Raw genomic sequence first — 23,687 nt, forward strand, 5'->3', positions numbered from 1 at the left:
AAGTAGTAAAAACAAACAAAATCAAGAAGCATACCTTTGTAAGAAACCCAAAAGAAAAATCGATTGCATTAAATATTTAAACGTTTTTTTTTTTCGGAGGGGAAGGTGAGCGAAGGGACACAAATAACAATGGAAAGGAAAGGAGTCGCATACGGTGCCAGCAAGCGCTGACTTAAGGATGCCACCACCCTTCACACTTTCATCTTTACTCCACACTTTTGGTACCCATCCGTAGCTTCGGGTTGGCTGAGGGGGAGCGACAAAAGGGAAATATATAACAACCGGCGATGCTGCCCCTATGGAAATCTACCACATTTGCTTCGAGAACAAACATAAAATATTAAAGAGAAAACAAACTAGTTAACAACTGTAGATAATAGAAGGAAGGGGGAAAAAATAGAGAAATCAACAAATAAAGAAAAAAAACTCCCTTACAATACCCTTCGACACAAACAAAAAAACACCCCATCATCGGTCCAATCCCTTACACCACCAAACAGTGCTTTCGTATGCAGCAGTGACACATTATGTCCCGCGCAAATGCAAAATAAATAGAAATGATGTGGTGCCAACGGAGTCACATTGAAGAGGGAGCACATATCCATGCTCAAAGAAAGAAAGGAACCTGCGTAGGTTCATATTACGATCTTGCGAGCACGAACAAACTGTGCAGTCGAAACATAAGCACTTCCAAGACACATTCTGTAATTGCTCAGATGTTGTGCCATAACTCACGACGCAGAGAACCAAATAGCTGGTTGCGCTCAGGTCCCGGACTACACTTTGCTTTTCTGCATTGCCACTTTCAACCTCTGCGAAACCGCGTCGATAAACTCGTCGGTATTTAAGTAGTCCGCACGAACAACATTCTTCTCACCCTTTATACAAATGGCGAGGTCCTCCGTCATGGCGCCCGCTTCAATAGTGGCGATGATGACATCCTCAAGTCGCTGGGTAAACTCCAGGAGCGTGTTGTTGTTGTCCACGCGAGCCCGGTGTGCAAGGGCGCGAGTCCATGCAAATATGGAAGCCACGGGGTTCGTGCTCGTTTCTTTACCCTTTTGATAGTCCCGATAATGCCGCGTGACGGTGCCATGAGCAGCCTCAACCTCAACTGTTTTTCCGTCCGGCGTCATGAGAATGGAAGTCATCATCCCGAGGGACCCGAATCCTTGAGCCAAACTGTCCGACTGGACATCGCCATCGTAGTTCTTGCAGGCCCACACGTATCCGCCTTCACTCCTCATACAGTGAGCAACCATATCATCAATTAGGCGGTGTTCGTAGAAAATGCCACAAGTTTTGAACTTAGTTTCGTACAAGGCCTTGTACATCTCCGCGAAAATGTCCTTGAAACGCCCATCGTAATGCTTCAGTATGGTGTTCTTCGTGGAAAGATACAGAGGCCACTTCCTGGCGAGGGCAAACTCAAAGCAGCTCCTGGCAAAATCCCGTATGCTGTCATCGGTGTTGTACATTCCCATCATAACACCTCCTGATTTGTAATCAAACACCTTGTAAACCTTCGGTTCCCCGCCGTTGGCGGGTATGAAACGCATCTCAAATGTTCCCGGCTCCTTAACAACGGCATCTGTGGCGCTGTATTGATCACCGAACGCGTGTCTCCCGATAACGACAGGCTTTTTCCATGTTGTGACGAGTCGGGGAACATTACTGCATATAATGGGCTCGCGAAAGACTGTGCCACCCAAAATGGTTCGGATTGTCCCGTTGGGACTCCTCCACATTTTCTTGAGGTTGAACTCCTTTACTCGCGCTTCATCGGGCGTAATGGTTGCGCATTTTACTCCAACTCCATGTTTTTTGATAGCATATGCCGCCTCAACTGTCACACGATCCTCCGTCTTATCCCTATTCTCCATACTCAAGTCGTAGTACTCGATAGGGACATTAACAAACGGAAAGATGAGAGTTTCTTTGATCTTCTTCCAAATCACGCGGGTCATCTCATCGCCGTCCAGCTCCACAAGAACACCGGTAGCACTAATCTTGTTCATATTATCCTTTTTTGTTGTTGAAATCTCGTGTCCGAATGTTCAAAACCACGCTTAATAACTCGTCCCAAACAACCTTGCAGAATCCCTTTTTCCCCCGTAAAAACTAAAATGAAATTGATTGCAAAAAACAAAAAAACAATGGTTCTTCTACGTTACGAAGTGCATACCGCAAAGAAGTGGAAAAAAGTTGGAGCAGAGGGCAAGTATGAGTGGCGGAGAGATCAAGGACAGAAAAAAAAATATGGTGCAAACAGTCCTCTCTTTCAGGAAAAGACACACTGAAATGCATGGACGCACACTTTCCACAACCACCACTACCACAGAACATAAACAGGCACACATGCCCGTAGCTTATGATTATAGTTATGATGATCATCGTGATTAATGTTGGTACAAATAAAGAAATTTCTGGTGGTGGCACGTAATATATCCTTATATAACGCACCTCACCATACGAAAAGTAAGAAGGACCGTACATCACTACAGGTATATGGATGTATACATATATACATATATACACGTATGGTAGGGCCTCGAACGGTACAAGTCGTGTTCAAAAAGAAAAAAGTATTGTTGTGGTACAAATAATACACGTCGCATAAAAAAAAAAAAAGGTCGTCCCTCGACAGCCATTTTTCTTTCGGATTCTAAGAATGTCGCTCGGAGCTTACAAAAACAAGTAGACACTTAAAAAAGAAGAAAACAAACATAAAATGGGAAAGTTAGCCTCATCCGCTTCGAGCACTCCTTCACCGACAGAAACAAATGGGCTTGTGAGAAACATGATCAAGCAACAAACAAAAAGATTGGAGGGGTCGACGATCTACTCTCTTGAAAGCTCACGCAAACGCTGCATCAGCTGAGTGGCCAGGGCATTATCCTGAAGACCGTGATGCGCAAATTGACAATACCTTGCCAATACCACACTGTTGGTTGGCTCTAGTGCAATGGTAGCCTCATATAGCTTGTGTGTAGTGGTAAGTAACCACTGAAGACGTTTGTTCGTCAGCGTTGTTTCAGACTGCTGTTCCCTCACCCACTCCTCATGAAAAGCCGTACAAAGGAGACGGTGCACTGTCGGGTTGTTGGGGCTAAGCTGTCGTGCTCTTTCCAATACCCTCACCGCATCTTCGAACCGCCCCCCAAGGTCAATATAGATACTCCCCAACCCCGTCAGTACGGCCACGGAATGCGGTTGCAGTTTCAGGCAACTGAGATAACAGTCTGTCACCTTCCGGGCAAGCTGCTCCTTCGCCTCAGGATTCTTCTTCATGTCCAACGCGCTACCATACACGTTGGATAAGAATGAACAGTACAAGGAAGTTGCGCGGGAGTCGGCAGGATTCAGCCGCAGGGCTTCTTCAAAGGAAACTACTGGAACACTTGGTGACGGCATGCTCGTTGCCACATAATTACCATAGAGTGTAAGCGACTGGGCGTGCTGTATAGCGCACGTTACAAGGGCGCTCCGCTCCACCTGGAAACGCACTAAACTTTCCCCACAAACAACCTGTCGGTGCTCACTTCTCTGACGCTCCCCTCCGTTCAAAAATGCTAGATAGTGAGCGTAGCATTCAGTGATGCGCAGATCGGTGTGTGACAAAGCAAAAGCCTTAGCATAGTACTTGCGAGCGAGAACTACAGCATTGTAATCACCGCAGAACTTCGCATAGTTTACCAGAATGGTTGCACCTTGAGGGAATCGCTTTAGTGCCACTTTATAACATGAGTTGATAAACCTCCCCTCATGAAACAGTTTCGTTTGCGCTATGTAACAAGCAAGACTCACCGTCTCTTGATCATTCGATATCGTAACACCACGAAGCAGCCGCTGCTTAAAATCCTCCGGAAGAGGGCCCGCAAATGGGTTTGGTTGCGATTTGGCAGTGACTGCAACGACCGCATCAGACTCTGTTCCTAACGCAAAGAGCATATGTTTTAAGCAAAGAAGGCGCTCCTCATGCAAAAGTTCATCCCAACAAACCACACCCAACCATGCTAGTTTCCCATATAACCCCTGAAGTACAGCATTAGTGGTTGTTGCTGCTACAAGGCGCTCAATACACGCACGACCCTCCGCATAGTTTGCCGTCAGAACAAAGAAGGAAGCAGCCGCATTCGACACGTTCTCATCGGTTGGGCACGTTGCTACGGCTTCCTCATACAGTTTCTTGGCCAACTCGGTATCCTTGTGCACAACAACGGTGGCGTAGTTTGCGAGCATAACGGCAAGTTCGCGGGAATATTCCTTGCATTTCACGTCAGTCAGCCGTGCGTAGTCTACTGCAAGCCGATACAGCTCCTCCGCACCTGATTCATAGCCACGACGCTGACAAAAGAAACCAGCACGACTAAGAGCCATAAGAGTCTTCAGTTCGTCATCGCGATTTGTACACAGCTTCGTCTTGTTAACGGTGTGACTAGCTAATATAACGTTAGCCGACTTCTTGAATGTTGCAATAATGGAATTTTCGTAATCCACTGGCGCTAGCTCACTGGAAGTCGGTGTATTTTCATCGACCATATCGCCCTGACCAGAGGATTGGGAACACTGCACGTTAGAAAGTCCCGCCTCAAAGTCCTCGTCCTTCGATTGGTAGCAAACTGCGATAAAATTGTACGCCGACTGAAGCAGTGTATCCGGTTCCACTGCATCTTGGGGGAGTGATAGAATGCGAGTGTAAAGCTCGATAGCTCTGGGAACGTTATCGTTGGAGTGTAATTCGGCAAGATGCAACAGTGCTGCAGCACATGGTGTCCCCACACCTTGCTCCACACGCACGCGGTGCTCTAAAACCTCCTTAGCAATCTTAACGTTTCCGACACGCACACAGCAGTCGGCATACTTCTCAAGCATCCAGCACAAGGTTTCTGGATCTATTTCCTCCTCCGCCAGTGTTTTGCCTTCCTGTGAAACTTGGAATGGGCAGCGAACCGCCACCCCGCACCGTCGGATGCTTTGGCAGTAATGCACACAAGCACGCCGGTAATCCCCTACACGGGTTTGAAAACAGTGTGCCAGACGACCTTCCACTTCCGACTGCGTCAAATACATTCCCATCCCCATACATGCCAGCTGCATCTTCTCACCACTTATTTCCGTAAGGCGAATTGTGTCCATGGCATCAAGGTAGATGCGTATAGCTGCATCAAGGAGCGAGGCGCTGGAAAGTGCGTCCGCGTACTTCATACAAATCCACGCGGAGTGTTCTTGCATTCCACATTCCGTCATCAGTGACTTTGCCTCCTCAAAGAACCCTAGCGACTTCCCCACCTCATCATTTTCTGCATAACAAACAGCTGTGTCGACTAGGGCTAACACAGCACGGCGAGCGCGCAGCCCCTTCTCCATATTTGTACGCACCAGTGGGTAGCTGCTGTGACTCGGTCCGCTCTCGTCCTGATCAGAGTTGGGGCCGTTTAGCTCCACGCGTGCTCTGTCGCACGCCATCTCAGCTGCAGCTTGCAAGTACGGTAGACCCTGCGTGACGTCTAGCACCTCAAAACACAACAGAAGACCAATATCATGCAGTACTTGGATCTCCAAATCTGGGTTGTGAGCACCAAGCAACATACGAAGCGCCGAGGTGTACAGCGTCAGGCTTGCGTCTTTCTCTCCTCGCCTTCGCTGCAAACGAGCCATAGTCATTGCGACACGGGCTTTCTCCGCTTTGTCAACACACGCATCCGCCTGTTTTTGGCCCTGCCCCAAAGCACGAAGGACCACCTCTTCATCCTCTAGAAACCGATCGTAGTCTTCATTGATATAACTTCGGCTAAGAGGCATATACATCTCGGATCCAGAAACGAGTTGCCGCAGTGACGATTCCACAGGAAAGTCCCGCATCACCGCAAGACACGACTCGTATTCACACAGTGCAGCGAAGTACTGACCCTCACACGCCGCAGCATTAGCCAGAAGGACACGGAGGTGTAGAACAGCGGTATCAGCCTCGAAGAAGGAAATTATTTCAATAGCTTTCCGGAGAACCTCAACTGCCTTCCCAGTGTTCTGATCTACCAAGCACTGCACACCATAGTTTGCCAACACCCGGGCGTAGAAACCCCAGTGCTGCGCGGCTGAGCTCCTGTAGAGTGCAGCACTGGATCTTATTAATTCTTCATACAACTCAGCGGATGGGGTACTTATGCATGTGTTGAGCAACACCTGCAACCGGTCATCTGTATTAAGCGGAGCCCCCTCCAAGTCCTCGCAGCACCGAATTCCCTGCGGTGGTAACGTTGACGAGAGATCAGCTATTTTAATAAGCACTGCGGAAGTACTACGCCGCGCCAACTTTTCGCCCGAGCGTCGGAGTCTCTTTTCAGTTGATGAAAGGCACGCTTGTTGACGGTGTGAAGGCGCATTCGAATCTCTGCCGTGCCATGAGGTGCTAGCGAGCGTTGACGTGCATCGGGACGAGTGGCAGGGAACCGCAGCACCACATGAGACACCACAAACCCAGGGAAGAAATGATCTGAGTTTCTTCATATTGCCCGTTCCCGGTGAAGTTGTTACACCCTCTGAGGTTTGAACAACTTCCAATAATAAAAATAATAATGATAATAATAAAGTACACTGTAGCAGCGAACGGATAATAAATCAAACAAAACAAAAATATTTTTCCTCTTTAATCTGTTTTCTTCACTTAACACACTAACTGCTCTTCTTTCCCTCCTTCTCTCCTTTTCGTTTCTTCACCTTTTGTTAATTATTTTCTCCCTCCTTGGTGGATGAGTGTATGCACTCAATCTAACCTAAGCACTTTGCCCTTCAGTGCTTGTACAAATTCTTGTTAGTCCTATTTTTTGGTTGCTCGTTGCGGTTCAAAAACCGATAGCTGCCGAGCGCACAAAGGAGCTGTATAACGACGTCCATATGGCGTGACGCAGAAGGTGCAGGTGACACAAAATACACAAGTAAAAAAAAAAAGAAAATAATAGAGAAGAGCGCAAATACAAGGGGTACATAAGGTTGAAAGGAGTACATAGCACACTAGCATCAGTTTCTTTAGGGGTTAAGGTGAGTTTGCCCTCATACATTTTTTTTTGTTTCGTTTCATCCCTAGCATTTTTCCCCTTGTGGTATTCCCCGCAGTATGACTCCCACTTAATTACTTTGTCCCCTCCCATCTTTCACTTATTTATGACAATTCTCTATCTTCTGTTTCTTTCTTCTTCTTTTTCTTTAACCATAAGAAATTGTCATTTATTTCTTCTTTTCTCCAGCAAACCGTCCTCAAAGAATATGACGATCCATATGTTTTCTTCTTTCCTTTTTCATTTGGAAGCCAGACATTTTCTTTTGCTTATTCATTTCTTTTTTTTTTATTTGCTCCTCTGCTTTTAATAATCTCCTTTGTCCCTTTTACTGCTTGCTTTTCCCCTTTTCAACTTGCACTTCTTGAGGGAAAAAAAAAATTAGTCGGTGTTCGTCTGTGCGTGTATCAGTACGGGGAGGGGGGGGAAGCAGTGGGATCGGAGCGTAATTTCATGTTGCATGTGCACGCCTCTACGTGCTCTTCTTATAGTTGGCCGCACGAGTCAATCTTGACGGGCTTGCTTGTGCTTCCCCCTTGCGAGCCGACAGCTTCCATTGCCTTGACGACGTCCATGCCTTCAAGCACCTGACCGAAGACGACGTGTTTGCCGTCAAGCCACTGAGTGGGAGCCGTGCAAATGAAGAACTGGGAACCGTTCGTGTTGGGGCCAGCGTTGGCCATGGAAAGCGTGCCAGCGCCGAAGTGTTTACCCGCCTTTCCGGCGAAGCTTTCATCGGGGAACTTTTCACCATAGATGGACTTGCCGCCTGTGCCATTGTGGCGAGTGAAGTCACCACCTTGGCACATGAATTGCGGAATGATGCGATGAAAGCCGCTGCCGGCGTACCCGAAGCCCTTCTCACCAGTGCATAACGCACGGAAGTTCTCCGCCGTCTTTGGTACGGCGTCAGCGAAGAGCTCAAAGGTGATGCGGCCGGCTGCCTGACCTGCAATGCTCACATCAAAGTACACCTTGGGATTGGTGGGTACAGTTGCGTGGTGGGGCCTGTATGACATCTTATGCGAAATAGTATAGGTATAGGTGGTTTCAACGACAACTTCCGTAAATATGAAACACAAGAAGAAGTGCGCAGGCGCAGCGAAGGAAGGAAAGCAATAAAGAAAAAAAAAGGGGGTAAAGAAGAGTTGAGTGACGGCAAGGTAAGTAAAAGAGCAGTGGCGTAGTGCAAAGAGGTGCAGACATACGGGTGACACATGCTAGCTGCACGCGCAGTAGAGCACAATACAGGGGAAAAAAGAAGTCCCCCATACGTGTAGCTTGGCATAAAACAAAGTAACATCGGTCAGTCGAAAAAAAAAAACGTAACGTCCAAAAGAGAAACGGGGGAAGTACGTAAACAAGAAAGGTGGAAACGTACCAACCTTGCTTGGGATCACAATCCCCTAATGTCGTGACCGCAATTCAGTTCAACAGCGCACTCGCCACCAGGAACACAATTGCACCAAATTTCCACCGGTTACCTCCACATCCAACTAAATTAGCAACGATCCTGGTGCAGCCGCTCCTCCACGAGTTGACGCCCATCGACAACAAAGGATGCAGAAGAAAAATACGACACGCGACGCATATGGGTTCCTGTCACACGGACACACCCGACGGAGGACCCGAAGTACGAAGAGAAAATATCATATCAGTAAGCCTTGTTATTCGCCACACCCCGTAACCTTTATCAATAGCAGTACTCCACATCCCTCTGCAAGACCTCACCAACTTAGAGTTACAACCCGCATATATGGTTGCGAAACACTACCAAAAGAACATTGTGGGACGGGTGAATAGTAGTGCCGATTGAAATGTGATCCCATCGACGTGCGACAAGAGAAAAAATGGAAATGACTGCAGTATTTGAAAAACAAGGAGTTGAACCAAATGGGTTAGTGCTGTCGCGGCCCACTCCTTCTGCTCGCAACTAATACAAGAAAGAAAAAAAAAGATGCACGCTGCTTGGCATCAAACTCACGTGCAACCAATAAATAAACGTCAGCTACCCCAGCTCCCTCCCTTCCTTCTCACTTCACGCTGCCTCCAGAAACCCCCCTCATTGAGTGATTCGTTCCTGGGGCCTATTATCGGACGTGTCCTCCGTTCCCTTTATTTGCTTCAGCTCAACAGAAACCGGTGTGTCAAGCTCCACGACGGCGACTTTGTAGTCGTCCATCATCTTGATCTCACCCACTTCGTTCTTGTATCGGCGACCACGTCGATTCCGCACCTCTACGCGAACAACGTTGTCTATACCGTAAATGTTTTTGAGGTAGTTGACAAGTTCTACCTTGGACATGCTGCACGGAATCTGAAAAACAGGCCGCTTTGTTTCGTTGTTTAGGACACTATCAAGCAACAAACGGACCTCCGCATCCGGAAAATACCTCTCAAAAAAGAAAGGGAAAAACTCTTGCGAGTGCCTCAACCCAGTCGGCGGCGGTGGCTTGTTGGGCCAACCCCATTCATCAGCCTTCTTCCTTACGTAGCCTAACTTGCATGCAATCGGGTTCCAAATGCGGCTCCGACCAAAGTAATCATTCACCGGTGGATCTGGGAAAGGCCGTGGATCAGGTCGTGTGTGCTGGTATTCCCATGTCCTCCAACCCTTGTGGATTCGACCCATGCGCCGACGCCACAAATTAATTCCGTCGTCCACCAACGGACGATAAAAGCGACCACGGGTTGACACAGTTAGAGCAAAATGCCCCTTCCCCCCTCCCGTAATCAAGCACGTGGTGGCACCGCCCCTACTGCTATTGGCATATGAGTGAAACCTCCTCAGACTAACCACCATCTACCCCCTACAAAGCCACACACTTAACAATTCCTTCCCCTTCTTTCCCTCGTGGTTGGCCTATAGGGTTACCAACTCCTCACAGCGAACTTCCTTCCTTCCTTCCTTCGCTCCTTGAACCTGCAGACCACAAAGACTAAAACAAAAAAAATTCAAAGGGTGCTGAGTTACAATAACAATGGAAAGCAAATACAGGAAACTTACCCAATTGACGCTAACCTTCGCACACCACTTCCTGTCTCTCTTTGTTTTGTAAAATAATCCTGCAAAAAACATGCCCATCCCTTCACTTTTCTGGCGCTGTCTGCAACAGGGCCCAAAAGAAAAGCTACTTCAACATACAATGTGCAATCCCCTCCCCCCAAACTCCATTACCGCAGAACCATGTAGCCGGTCGCCTCGTGAAAACAGTTCCCCAACATACCCGTTTGTCGTTGGTTACGGTTGCGTTAGGGCGCTTATATGGCCGGATGGAGGAATGCGATTCTCATAAGCGCGCCCACTTGTCCCGCAACGCACTAGAGGTAATTCATGTTCAAGCGTGCCGTGCTCCCCTCCCAAAAAAAAAAAAAAAAGATGACGACTAGGCCCTTGTTGCACCTTCAATACCCCCCACCATCAATTGGGATAGGGTTTGCAAAGCTGCTCGGTGCCGGGCTCGCTCAGTCTCCTGTATCTCTTGCAACTGCTGTTGAAGGTGTCTATTTTCAGTTGTTGCTGCGCGCAAAGCAGCCTCACGTTCACTAAGTTCATTGGTTAAAGAAGTGTTTACCTCATCCAACCGTACGAGTTGCCCACGAACGAGCATTAGGGCTTCCGCTGCACGCGCGAGCTTCACAGACTGTTGATGTTCACGAGCAGTCAAAGTGGCCAGTTTCCGCTTGCTGTCGTCGAGCGCATCCATCAACTCCTTGAGCTGAGGCTGCTGGGTAGTAGTTTGTAGTGAAGCATCCTTTTCGATTGCACTGAACTCAGCTTTGACACGCCGCAGCTCCTCCTCCACACGAAGAAGTTTCGCCGCCTCCTCCCGCTGACATTCCGCCGACTCCCTGGCTTCTTCAAGCCGAGCCTCCAGTTTGGCGATGATGGCCCTCTTTTCATCGATCTTGGCTTCCGCTTCAGCTTCCAGCTCGTCGTATGCTGTATCTTTCTTACGAATTGTGTCCCGTAGATTGTGTAGTGTGCGAAGAAGGTTATCACGCTCCCGGGTAAACTCATCTTGCGCGGAACGGGCAGCCGCTTGATGCTCCTGCAGCAACTTTACCGAATCAGCCAACTCTTTTTCCATCGCCGCCACACACGAAAGCAACCGTACATTCTCACGGGACACCAATTGTTCAGATTCACGTGCAAGGGACAGGGCCTCCTGTAGCTTGGGCACTTCTTCGTCCATGCGAAGGTTCTCGTTGCTGACTACGATAGGGTCACAAGCAACGTCGAAACGTGTGCCTCGTGCGGCCTGCGCGGCATGAAGCTGCGTGACTATCCCTTCGTAGTGCTTCTTCAGCTTACTCGTATATTCTTTCCACTCCTGCTGGTTGTTGCTGTGGGACACCAACAGCATTCGCCCGTGGTGTTGCCACAGATGCAGGTATGCCGCACCACTAGACACAAGTGCGTTAAGCGCAGCCACTTCAACCGCATGACGAGAGGAACATTCTTCCAACATTAGTAGGTAACGCTTTTCGCAAAGCTTGGCAGATTGCTCACACAACAGAAACTCGGCCTGAAGCTGTTTCACACGCTCCTCGATCTGCACGTTCATTTTTTGCAGCCACTCATTCTGTTTGAGAGTGCTATCAACTCTCTCCTGTAATTCAGCCGACCGCTTATCAGCCTCTTTGTGGACCTGCGAAAGCTTTTCCTCCAGATCTTGGGCAGCCCGAACAGCTTCTCGTTGGCGTAACTCCCGCATAGCGGCTTTGTGGTTCTTCATTTGCTTCTCAAGGTTGGCACGGTGCTGCCGCTCCAGCACACCGGATTCTTGAGCACGCCGCGACAATTCATCCTTCAGTGCATCGATTTGCCGACCGAACCGCTTGGACTCAACTTCGGAAGATTCAACTAGGGACGCATGGTTGCGACGAGCCTCCTCGAGACTACGACGCAGATCCTCCTCAAGTGCCACGCGCAATGACAATTGTTCCTGCAACCTCCTAAGACTCAACTTGAGGTGTGCGTTATCATCTTCCAGAACCTTTTGCGCGGCAACGTCATCCGTACTTGAAAGGTGCATAACCCTATGGGGGGGCACCGACAAGTCGGTGGTAACACCCCGAGAGACACACACCGGGGAGGTTAGGCCCTCTGATGAAGAGGTAATCTCTACGACGTTGAGAAAACTTCCAGAACCATCGCAGTCGTTGCTGTTTCTCACTTCGTTACCAGCAACACCGCTGGTATCTGCAGCCCCTACCACCTCCTTCCGACAGTGTCCTGCATCGCGCAACTCACCCCTCGACGCTGTATCGCGAGAATCTGCAGCGGTTATTGGGTGTAACTTGCACTCGCGTACACTAATTCCATTGTCTTTGGTTAACGGTCCTTCACTCGCAGCAGCGCTATAGGATGATACATGCAAATCCCCAGTGAGATCACAGCCGCATGGCACGCCGTTTAGTACTTTCAGTCTCTTGAATTTTGCAAGAATGCGCTCCACATAATTTGACTCAGTTGCACAGAATGGATTCTCCCGTAGCTGCAGTTGGGGTGGCGTCGTGGGAAGAAGAAGAGCGGCTCGTGGAACCTCTACACGGAGTTCCGCCAGGTCGCAACACTTTCCCAGTGGTTTCACTAGGTTGGCAACGGAGGGGATTTTGTTCCCGCAGACGTCGAGGTAGACTAACTTCTGTGGGCACGGAAGCTGCTGCACTTCTCCAAGATCTTCCAATTCATTGAAGCTGACGGACAACCATTCTAGGGCGGGAAGGTGCTTGAAACCGCTCAGCGAAGTGAGAAAGTTGCTGGAAAGATTGAGACGCCTGAGTTTACAAAGGCCCACAAACGCACCTTCATCAACGTCACGCAATTCATTCGCACTAACGTCGAGCTCAGCGAGGTTTCGCAGATTAAACAGACACTCCAAACGTGAGATGGCATTCATGTGAACATTCAGTGAGGAAAGGTTTGTCATGTGCTCCAGATACTGTATGTGACCGAACGATAAAAGGTTCCGGCAGCATAGAAATAGGCTTCGGGTATTGCGAAGCTCTCGAATAGTTTCATCAGGAAGCGATACGCTCGCCTCATCTTGTGCTTTAACTCGTTGAAACAACATGTTTCGTTTCGGTGAGGCGACACCGAATGAGGGGCGTTGCTGCAGCCTTTGAGGTATGGGCGACAAGGCTCTCTTTCTAGCTGGCATCAACAGTGGCTGATGTTTCGAATGCACGGGGGTTGCGGCTCGCGTCGTTGGAGTGCCAGCGTGCATTTGCTTCTATGGTGTTCTATATCGAAGTGAAGAAGCCTATCCTCCTTAACTCCCTTTTCTTCTTTTCTGCCAAGCCTCCCTATTGTATTTGGGACGTCTTCGAATCCAATGTTAACTGCGGTTGCGGGGTGCCGCAGCGCCTACACCAAGTTTACGAAGGGTAAAAAAAGAAGATAATCAACAAGCTCAGGAAGTAGAGCGTAGTGCCGCCTGCGGAACCGCGTCGAAGAGGTAAATCAAATATTAAGCAGAGATATGAAACGGACACGTCCCTTCAACATCGTGCAAATACGGAAGCACACATCGATGCGAACGCCGCCCAAGTAAAAAGGGCGACCCATACGGCACCATCGGTCCTGACAAGTAAACCAAGTGGGAAAAACGAAACGCAAAAATAGTGAAGAGAAAAAAGGGGAGTGTCACCGCCAACGACAAGTAAATGCTATTATTGCCTATCCCACCATACTACGCTTGCGACCACGCGCCCGCACAGCCCCAAGACGTGTGATAGTCGCTTCCACTTGATGTGGATCTGCAGTACGACGGTAGCCGTTTAAGATAAACGCTGAAGCCACGCCTTCGAGCGACGGGTGCGACGATTTAATGGCCCGCTCAAGAACATACAAGTCGACTGCACGCTCTTCCGCACTATTTTTGTCCATCACTAAACCAAAGTCCAACACGACGAGACGATCACGTGGAGCGGCTCCACATGCTGCACTATCAGCCTTCCCCTCCGCCACAGTTGCTGTTCGGTACATGAAGTTTGAGGTTGTAAGATCCCCGTGGATTATATGAGCATTGTGCAGAAGCCCCACCACTTCACCCATCCCTTCCAACAGGCGGGCGGCCACCGGTGACACTGCGCCCTCCAACGGCCGCTGCGCCTCATTAAGCACGTCCCGTACACTCATCCCAATAATTCGTTCCATTACGATGGCGCAACTCTCACGGTCGATGGCATACACCGCTGGCACCGCGATCCCTTGCTTTTGACATCTCACCAATGCCCTTGCCTCACGCACAGAGCGCTGCTCACGAAGCCTTTTATCCAATGTAGGGTGCCTGTAAGGCTTTGGAAGCCGATATTTGCATACGGCAGGGTGACTGTAGAAATCGCATTCATACACACGTGACTCGGCGCATTGAAACAGCACCGACCCAACCGTAACAGCGGCCGCGTGCGTATTCATCAACCACCACCGGCTTACCCGTGACTCCCCACTTCAACACCAAAGCCAAAACTATTTGAGAGGAAGGTGAGAAGGCGGGGAAGAGAAGTAAATAAAAATGGAAGAAAAGGAAAGCTGAGACCCAATGCGATTGAAACGTACCACAGCGATCATCAAACCACATGGTGACAGCCGTAAGAAGTAATAGTGCTGAAAAAAAAAGGGAAATAATATTAATAACGGGCATAAGGGACGCCATATGTTGAAGTGGAAAAAAAAAAGAAAGCAGCAAAAATAATAATCAAATCCGCTAAAATACTACTTATTTTCGACAAAAAAACGAAGGCAGACCGGAGTAGAAGCGGTATGGCACAAAAAAAAAAGGCGAAAAACAGCGACGGCACAAAATGGCTGTAGGCACGACACGCACAAGCCGAATTCGTCTGTTTTCAATCATTTTCCTAGAAGGAAGCCGATGAACCCGAGAAACCGAACACGCACCGGTCCGTAATTTTTATGGTATCATTCCCGCCTTTTCGCCCCCTTCCCCCTTAGCACAAATGTAAACGCGTATTATCGATGCTATACATCCCCTCCATTTAGGCACACGTACATACTCTTATGATCATATATATATATATTAGTTAAATATCTTCCTTTAAACCCTTTCAGCATACCATATCCCCTTGGGGATTGATTCCTCTCTACTAAAAAAAAAAACATAAACACCTCTAATGTTAAATGGCACATGCACCCCCTTCACGTTTCTGCTCATTACCTCCCGCAAGGCGGCAATGCCCGCTCCATCCACATATATATATATATATTACTACAACTTCTTATTTATACATGTATTTGTGCACACAGACACGTAAAGTTCGTCCCATCGATGTCGGAGCGAAACATTACAAGTATTATTACGAAACCACACCGTCCTCATTAACAAGTGAAACTGAGTAATTAGTTTTACAAAAATATTAATATTAGTAATAATAATAACAACACCAACAAGAGCTGAGTGAAAAGGAAAACACGCCATCATATATATATATATATATATATATATATATAAGTACCACATCACATGGGCATACATCGTTTAAGCCCAAGTGACGTTGCTCCTCACAGGGGAGGGGGAACCTCGTACATACGTACACGTGTGCCTTTATGAAGGCACTGCCCATCCGGAGTTGGAAGTTGGGAGGGGGAGAAGGGAGAAAAGAAAAAGGAGGAGAAGGAGATGGGAACCTCTTCCCCATTCACCAAAGTGTAGCCGCATCTTCCTCATTCCTCACGGTGTTAATAAACCACAAGCATATCCAAATTTATGGATAGCAAAGAGAAAGACAGATTATTATGTATGACAAGTCCAACCGTTAAGCCCTGTTCGTACACACACATACTGATGAGATCCGCGAGCTATTGCATACGCGTGTCTGCAAGCCTGCAAATCGGTATTCATACATGCCGGCTGCCGCGGAGTCACGAGTTTTCGCTCCTCCGCATTCGCACGCCGACCTCCCCAAACAGCCTCAGCCATCCAAAGTCAAAAATAACCTTCTTTGCGTTTGCTTGCAAATTTATTTCCGCTGCCCTTTACTTTGCAGCAGCTGGAACACTGGGGGCGTCACGCCGCAACAGCTTCTGAGCCAGTACCCCCAGCAGGATAGAGCAGAGAGGGCAAGCCACAAGCATCGAAAGCACGGCACTATTTTTGAGAGTTTGGGCGTGTTTAATATCATCATCGGCTGAGAAATCATCTGCTGTGCCAGTGCTGTTCCCGCTATTTGCGCCCATAGTTTGCAAAAACATGAGTGGGACCGCGCCAAAAGCTGCCTGCATGGGCCCCTTACCAAGGGATCCAATGCCACAGAAAACGAGCTCCCGCCATGTGAAGGGCATGCGAAGAAGCAGCGGTGTGATCATTGAAGAGAGGCAGCGCACCACGAGCCCAGCAAGCACACACGCAATTCCAGGAGCAAAGAAATCCCCACTGAAAACCTCTGAGAAATTAACACTGGCACCGGCCATTGCAAACAGAGCAGGCATGGCAACGTAATCCCACAGCACACGGAAGAATACCAATACGTCACCCTTAGCGGTAAGGTGCTCCATTTTGCTAGCGACGTCGCACCAATGACTAAACAAGGCCAGCATTGTTACAATAATCACAGCAGCCCCACCAATACAAGACACCATGCGGCCAACGGAAGTGCAAACCATGGAAACGAGCATGACAATGAAGCATGATGTGAGTCTAACGTGTGACAGGTGACGCTGCGTTGCGTAAAGGATGGTTGACTCCCGGAGCGGCACACGCTGTCCCTCCTTATACAGAATATCAAATACAACGAAGTAAAATGCGTACCCCAGCCCAACCCCAACCACAAGTCCCACTATTATCTGTATAGGTCCAAGCAACCCCGCAAGAAGAAGACCCATGGTGTTGAACTGGATTGCCAACAACAGCTGGATGGTCCAAACACAGAAGGTGGCCTCAACAGAAACAGAGATGAGTATCATCACACCGGGACCGCCTCGGGTACCATATCCCTTTCTTTGAAGTTCAATCAAGGCGGGTATAATGATACCTGGAGCATTAGCCGTGACAATAAACCCGTGCAACAACGCCCAAGTAGTAGTCGGGTAACGAAACAGGATCTTTGCGAGAAAACCGTGCGCAAAAGCCTCGGCCACCATTGGCACAACGCTGAAGCACAAATACCGGAAAAAGTTGGCTTTTAAAGCCCTGAGATTTAATGCCAACCCGCCCCTAATCATACCGACGGTGAGCCCAAACAAACTAATTACGCCCCTCATATCCAAAGATGTGCCTGCCGTAAGGCTGCCTGTGGGAGGAATGTTGTTGTATAAAGCAGCCGCTAGGACTGCGCAAGCAACTGAGGGGACACGCGTCACTCTAGATATGATCGAACCAACCACACCGGCAAATAAAATAGTGCATAACGTGTCAAAGTACAAGCCACCAGGCGAAAATTTGCTACGAGACGCCAACATGTACATAACCGCCCAGAAAAGTATTAGACATATAAACCTCAACAGGAAAGAGAGGATGAAGATTCGATAACATTTCCCGAATAAAATAAGTTGAACAGCGCCCCGCTCCTCATCGTACAGGACACCAAACCGCCTTCCGCTATCGCCCACGTACTTGATTTCATCCCATGTATCTGCGGTAAACGATGGCTTTCGTTCATAATCTTTAAGGTACTGAGAATACAATACAAATGCTATATCAGCTTTGTCACCGTCTGAGGACAAATTGTCAACTTGCTCACAAATAGCGTCCACCGGACAGGTGACAGTGCCCTTAGCTTCTCCCTCCTCCGAAATTATGGGAGACATCACGTCCACTGTAAGACTTCTTAGATGTTCGTCGTCAGGTTCAGGCGTCGACGCGGTGTCCGCCGCGTCATCATCCATTTTCGGTGGCACCTCATTCACTTGCCTTGGGCCAGCCGGTACTGGTTGCCCACCGGTGGGCACACGGTGCACATTTATGGATGGAGGAGGATTGACTTTTGTTTGGTGGCTTATGGGTTCCCGGGAGGTGGTCTTTTCGTCGAAAGACACAGCAGTCCCAGAGGCATGAGGTTTTGTGTCGCCCCGCAATGGGCGTTGCGTGCTGCCCACACGCTTAAAAATACTTGGAGGTGGGAAAACTATAATGGTCTCAGAACTTCCAGGTCTGCAGTCACTGCTATCGCCGGGTAAGGGCTTCGACGCATCCAGAATTTCGATTGGTGCCGCCGTCGCGTCCGGTGGCTGTGACGGCGACTGGGCATGAGTGCTCCGCTTTGCCCCCATTGACAGCCTTTGCTGTTCGCCCTCCCCCTCACCGGGATGTTTTGCCATTACCCTTCGACGCTTCCACGACGATAATTCCCTACTGTAGAACGCGAAAATGAACAAAAACAAATTTGAAAGAGGGAAAGAAAGAGGTGACGCAAAAAGCACACACAGGGATATGTAATCAACCATAAAGGAGTGGTAAATGCGATCCCACTGAATACATCTGTCGAACACGTACACTCACATTTCTACTGTCAAGTCACAATGAAGAGAGAAGTGCAGCTTGTAATTTAGGGGAAACGGCTACGCGCGGTAATGCGTCAGGGTGTCTTCCCCGATATCTACCTTTACCTCTTCCTTCCACAAGAAAAAAGCTAAAACGAATTTCGTCTGGACACACTTTCGTCAAGGGAACAAGACAATGAAGGGAATAAATGATGTAAGCTGAAGCAACAGGAAGAGAAGGGGAATCCACTTCGGAAAGGTGATAACAGGTACTACCTCAGATCGGAAGAAAGCAACACGTTCTGCAAGAATCCAACAGCTTTCCACCCCCACAACACGTTTCAAACAAGTTCCACTCTGTCATCAGTTCGACAATTCCCCACCGCAACGCAACATCCGTCTCCCCCCTCCTAAGGTGGCTGTAGCAATGTGGCCGGGAAAAGAAGAGGAAAGAAGAGTTGCTGAATGCGGGGGGGGGTACAGCTCGAAAGAAGACATGGTGCACCATTCACCGCCAAGGATGAAGAAAAGCGACGCCGGAAGCAATGTTTGAAGAAGGAACGGAAGAGAAAGTGTGGCGCCGAAATGCCAACCGCAGGAACTGTACCATCACCCTCCCCCGTTGTACTCAGCCAGCACACAAACCACCGCCTCATTTTCGTGAAATCGGCGCCTCAACTGTCTAACAAGATTGTCAAATAAACAAACCGGCTAGAGAGGAAAGCAACAGAACTGGTTCCGCCGTCGCAGTGCAGGAACAATGATGACGTGAAGAGGAGGAGCATATACACTTTTCTGCGTAGCATCAGCCGCAAGAGGCACCGGACTGGGCTGCAGCTGGTGTATTGCACACCAACAGCACTACGTGAAAGCTAGTAGGGTTAGGGATCGTATAGCCAAGAAAACACCCACGAGAGGGTGATTCTCAGCCAGGCGCGCCGTCATGCAACATACTGCGCATATCTGCGTATAGCTCACCGTCAAACTTCGCGGAACCACTGCAACACTTACGACAAGTTTCCACAGTTGAAAGAAACCGAAAACGCTAAACGGTGAACGGGAGAAAATGTGCACATGCGAGCTCGCAGCGTTGGGAAATACAGCACGCGGAGTTCATCACAACATACGGCGGGCCTTGCAGAGCCGGTATTGCCATCCAAAGCGTGTTTTTTATGCCTCTTTTGTTCAGGTGCAGCGGCGATGTGTATTCGTACACACATGCGAAATATTCCCGCTTTAGTCATCACCGGTAGTACAGTTGGCACAGCAAAAGAAGAAAACAAGGCACACAGACACACTGCCTTCCAGGGATGGGAGAGAGGTTTTGTCTAGTGGTAAAGCTAAATGTAACCTACATATATGCGCACAAATAACGTTAATATACTGAACTTCCGCCACCTGAGCTGCCTTTCGTTGCTTGATTTACTTCTCCTTAGGAACCCCGAAAAAAAAAAAACACGGAAGGGGAACCGCTGTCACTGGAACACCGGGATACCACCCGACGAAACCGCATACGAAGTACTACATTACTATAAGAAGATTTTAATGAAGCAGTAGCAACATAGAAAAGGACAAAGCATGAAAATACAGTTGGAAAACGCATCTTGCATCCATTTGTTTTTTTTTCTCAGGGCCTTCATTCCCTTCAAATTTGCTGTCATCACTCGATGTTGCTCCGCCCGCTACCAGACAATGTAAACACAGAACATATTTATGTTGCTGTTGTTGTTTTGGGTACATTGTGTTAAGTATAGAAAACGGAAAGGTCAAGAACTCCCATTCATTACTGTGCCCTCCGTATTAGTCTACTAGGTCACAACGAAAAAGCAGAATGAAAAAAAAAAAAGAGTACACAAACACCCAAAAATAAACATCGCCCCAACTCTCCCTACTCTGCTAAGCAACCACCGTTGCACACCACTGTTGGTACAAAGGGTATGCAAGGTTATGCCCGGGTTGGGAAGATGAAGGGGAAACCGACGGCAATGCGATATTCAAAGAACAAAAGTGAAGGGAAGAAAAACTCTTAGCGCGCCATCATGTGAAGTAAGTAGAACGCAAACACAAGGTACACAATTCATGTACAATAACGCAGTAATGTATACACTACACACACTCACTCACCTAGACATATATATGTATATAAATGAATGTATGGTCGACCGGAAATCGACCGGAGCACGATCTATGTGGTACTGAGGAAAACGAGGAAAAAAAAACATAGCTGCCCACGTAACGGGAAAGAGCATCCGTATGGTAAGTAAATCTCAATGTCTGTAACAAAACCAAAGGAAAAGGACGGTCTCAACTTCACGCACAACTGTGTAAAGGCAGTGGATAAGGGATTTGATATGATATAACGAGTCGCATATTTCACACACTCCTGTCTTCACGACCCGAAGACATCAGTTTTTCCCTCATTAACGTGGTTTGACGTTGAGCTGTCGCAAGCTTCATTTTAAGGTCAAGGTTCTCCTTTTCGCTACGGTCCACCTTTGCGGTCAATTCTCTTACCTTCGTGGTTAAGCTCTTCACCTTCTGTTGATCTTCATATTGCTGTGTTTCTAGCTTGGTGCAGCGCTGCAGCACCTCCAAGGCGGTTTTCCTCGCTTCCAGATCTTCCTCGCAGTAGTGGCGCTTCTCCAGTTCAAAGGTCTCTCGCTTTGCCAATTTTTTCAACTCCCCATGAAGTTTCAGGAGGTCCCCTACCGTCTCAGCATGGCTTTGTGTCAGCTGGCACAGTGCTTCCTTTACAAGCTTAATGTCATTCGAAACGAGTTGCAATGTCTCTCCCTCGGTAGCCGAGCGTAACTGCTGCTGCGAAAGAGCATCACATTGCATGCGCAGCTGCGCCATCTGTTCCATGAGTGGCTGAACAAACGCCAATTGCAAATGCTGCGCTGCCATCCATTCATTATCGGGCCCACATTTGCGAGTGTCTTGATTATCATCGGTATTTGAAAAAACTGCCGCGCTTTGCAAATGCCCTTCGGGAGAGAGGGGCTGTTCTTCAGCAGCGGTGTATTGTACCCCGGTGTGACCGCCAGCGATCCGCGTTGAGGATGGATCAACACTACTAACGCAGCAATCGCCATCATCTAACTCACCACCTGGTGGTGAGGAGGCTGGCTGATTGGGCAACGAAGGAAGCTCCGTTGCACCGGCGCCGCCAGCAAGAAAAAGCTGCTTTGCCCGAAGAAGTGCCACTTGTTGTGGGTGCCGTTCAGTGAGGACCCTCAAATTTTTTCGCGATCGACCGGTCCTCGGCTTGTCTCTAGGTTTGCGTGGTGCAAATTGATTGTTTGTAAGAGATGCTGTCGTTGCCGTCAGTGGACCCCCGATTTGACTTGCTGCATCACCACTGGCAGACAATCGCTCGTCTCGATGTACTGGCCTGTTGGCTTGCCTCAGTTTGCCTTTGGCCGCCGCGGTAGAGTAATGGCCCCCGTCGGGTGTGTCAACCACATTATCCAACTCCACACATCCACGATCCTCCCTACTGCCTCTCTGAACAACATCGCACACTTCAGTTCCGCTGGCATCGGTAATCGCGTGAGCTAACCCTCCCCTCCTATCGACGCACGAGGCCCCATCACTTACGGTGGGACTCTCCACGACGTCCTGCAGCGGTCCCTCTTCATCCACTGTTCCCTCACCGGGACCCGCACAACTTTCTGACCCCACTTGCGTTACCCTACATTCCACCGATTTGTCATGGTCAAGCCCGTCAACATCCCCGCAGTGTTCGCCATTAACGTGGTGAAAAGCCTCAACCTCATCACCATGTTCTTCCACTTCCAGAATATGAGTGTCGGAGGTGCGGGAAGAATGCGGACTCATGTCCTCCCGCTGCGACTGAGCACCTGCAGCGTCCTCCTCAACTTTACAATCCTTCTCCGCAGGAGGTGGCGCTGCATTCTTCCGCACACATTCATCATTCGCAACATCCTCTTTTTTTTGCTTTCCCGCTTTAACCACATCAGTTGGTCTATCGACCACTTTAGGAGGAGATGAATCCGTTTCACTATTTGAGTCGTGGAGATGTTGAGGTAAAGCCTTGGCTTCGCCATCTACAGCATTGTCCCGCTCGTCTGCCGGGGTTGTGCTGTCCGCCTCCGCTGTTCCGGCTTTCATTTTGCCCTCACCATCAGCGGTCGGCCATAGCAGTTCTATTAAATATTCCTCCACTGGCGCACGGTGGTCACGCAACATCGCCCGAACCAACGCTTCGACTTCGTTTGTTTTCAGTTCTGCGTGGTGTTGGTGCAAAACCTGGCGCAAGTACTGAAAGGAAGCGTATTCTCTGGGGTTTGCGAGACTATACGTTTCTCGAAACACCTTTCCAATCGCCCGCAGTTTCGCAGTCGGAGTCAAAGGTCCACTTGTCAGTATATCTTCCATCTTCCGTGCGACGGGAACTGGTAGCAAGGGTTCTGGTAGTTTCCGTAAAAAAAGGGTGATGATTGCCATAAAGTGCTGAGCATGCAATGTCGTCTTACTGGTAAGTGCTTCAAATGGTTTCTGAAACAGTCGCTTCTCGTGCTTATTCGTCTTTTTAGCGTTCTTCTTTGGTGCCTTTACAGCAGACGCACTACTAGTCAGGAGTTTTCGCTTCCTCACAAAATTGTTAAACGTCTGCTCCACCTCATCCACCCAACTGCTGTTGGGCGACACGTCAGCCTTTCCATTCTCACCCTTAGTATTAGACTGTGCGTTCCAGTAAAAGACCACGTCCTGTAGTATCAGTGGAACACCTAAAATGCAGTTTGTGGACTTCTGTACCTCATTCTGCTCACACACAATCAAGTCACTAATCGGCGCACCAAAATATGGTCGTGCATCATTTCCGCGCTTTTCAGGGAGGCAAAAAGCGTGGCCCATAACCTGTCGCACTCAAACGAAAGCGAGGCGCAGGTGAAGCGCTAAGAGCAACCGCTTAATTATCCCTAGTCAGCGGTTGCGCTGGAGTCAGAGAATCAATTAACGAGAAAAAACGAGAAAGGGGTAATGCGCGCACAATAAAAAGCAATTTCAAAAATTCACTAACGACATTGACGTCACGATATAAAAATAAACAAATAAAAAACGACCAAGGAGGTTTGCGGTTTCCCCTTCGGTTTCGTTTTGTTCTTAGGTTTTCCCTCCCATCTACACATTTGTTCGGCATGCCAAACTACGATGAATGA

General features: G+C 48.6%; 8 protein-coding genes across 8 annotated transcripts; all 8 read right to left on the reverse strand.

The window, feature by feature from the left end:
* Nucleotides 1-776: 776 nt before the first annotated feature.
* TEOVI_000114200 (isocitrate dehydrogenase [NADP], mitochondrial precursor, putative) lies at nt 777-2,018 on the reverse strand (the record flags this gene model as incomplete). The annotated part of the gene is made up of 1 exon (XM_067224425.1): nt 777-2,018. One exon carries the CDS (start codon nt 2,016-2,018, stop codon nt 777-779), a length of 1,242 nt encoding a protein of 413 aa, XP_067080526.1.
* Nucleotides 2,019-2,841: 823 nt separating this feature from the next.
* Nucleotides 2,842-6,510, reverse strand: TEOVI_000114300 (uncharacterized protein; the record flags this gene model as incomplete). The annotated part of the gene is made up of 1 exon (XM_067224426.1): nt 2,842-6,510. One exon carries the CDS (start codon nt 6,508-6,510, stop codon nt 2,842-2,844), a length of 3,669 nt encoding a protein of 1,222 aa, XP_067080527.1.
* Nucleotides 6,511-7,543: 1,033 nt separating this feature from the next.
* Nucleotides 7,544-8,077, reverse strand: TEOVI_000114400 (cyclophilin type peptidyl-prolyl cis-trans isomerase; the record flags this gene model as incomplete). Its single annotated transcript, XM_067224427.1, has 1 exon — nt 7,544-8,077. The coding sequence occupies one exon, from the start codon at nt 8,075-8,077 to the stop codon at nt 7,544-7,546; it is 534 nt and encodes a 177-aa protein (XP_067080528.1).
* Nucleotides 8,078-9,120: 1,043 nt separating this feature from the next.
* On the reverse strand, nt 9,121-9,861 carry TEOVI_000114500 (Ribosomal protein L23, putative; the record flags this gene model as incomplete). The annotated part of the gene is made up of 1 exon (XM_067224428.1): nt 9,121-9,861. One exon carries the CDS (start codon nt 9,859-9,861, stop codon nt 9,121-9,123), a length of 741 nt encoding a protein of 246 aa, XP_067080529.1.
* Nucleotides 9,862-10,444: 583 nt separating this feature from the next.
* TEOVI_000114600 (leucine-rich repeat protein (LRRP), putative) lies at nt 10,445-13,291 on the reverse strand (the record flags this gene model as incomplete). The annotated part of the gene is made up of 1 exon (XM_067224429.1): nt 10,445-13,291. The coding sequence occupies one exon, from the start codon at nt 13,289-13,291 to the stop codon at nt 10,445-10,447; it is 2,847 nt and encodes a 948-aa protein (XP_067080530.1).
* A 452-nt stretch (nt 13,292-13,743) lies between these two features.
* Nucleotides 13,744-14,484, reverse strand: TEOVI_000114700 (protein kinase, putative; the record flags this gene model as incomplete). Its single annotated transcript, XM_067224430.1, has 1 exon — nt 13,744-14,484. One exon carries the CDS (start codon nt 14,482-14,484, stop codon nt 13,744-13,746), a length of 741 nt encoding a protein of 246 aa, XP_067080531.1.
* A 1,575-nt stretch (nt 14,485-16,059) lies between these two features.
* TEOVI_000114800 (sodium/hydrogen exchanger, putative) lies at nt 16,060-18,465 on the reverse strand (the record flags this gene model as incomplete). The annotated part of the gene is made up of 1 exon (XM_067224431.1): nt 16,060-18,465. One exon carries the CDS (start codon nt 18,463-18,465, stop codon nt 16,060-16,062), a length of 2,406 nt encoding a protein of 801 aa, XP_067080532.1.
* A 2,409-nt stretch (nt 18,466-20,874) lies between these two features.
* Nucleotides 20,875-23,382, reverse strand: TEOVI_000114900 (uncharacterized protein; the record flags this gene model as incomplete). The annotated part of the gene is made up of 1 exon (XM_067224432.1): nt 20,875-23,382. One exon carries the CDS (start codon nt 23,380-23,382, stop codon nt 20,875-20,877), a length of 2,508 nt encoding a protein of 835 aa, XP_067080533.1.
* Nucleotides 23,383-23,687: the final 305 nt, after the last annotated feature.

Source organism: Trypanosoma equiperdum, assembly GCF_001457755.1.
Source record: "Trypanosoma equiperdum strain OVI genome assembly, contig: ctg_304, whole genome shotgun sequence".
NCBI lineage: Eukaryota > Euglenozoa > Kinetoplastea > Trypanosomatida > Trypanosomatidae > Trypanosoma > Trypanosoma equiperdum.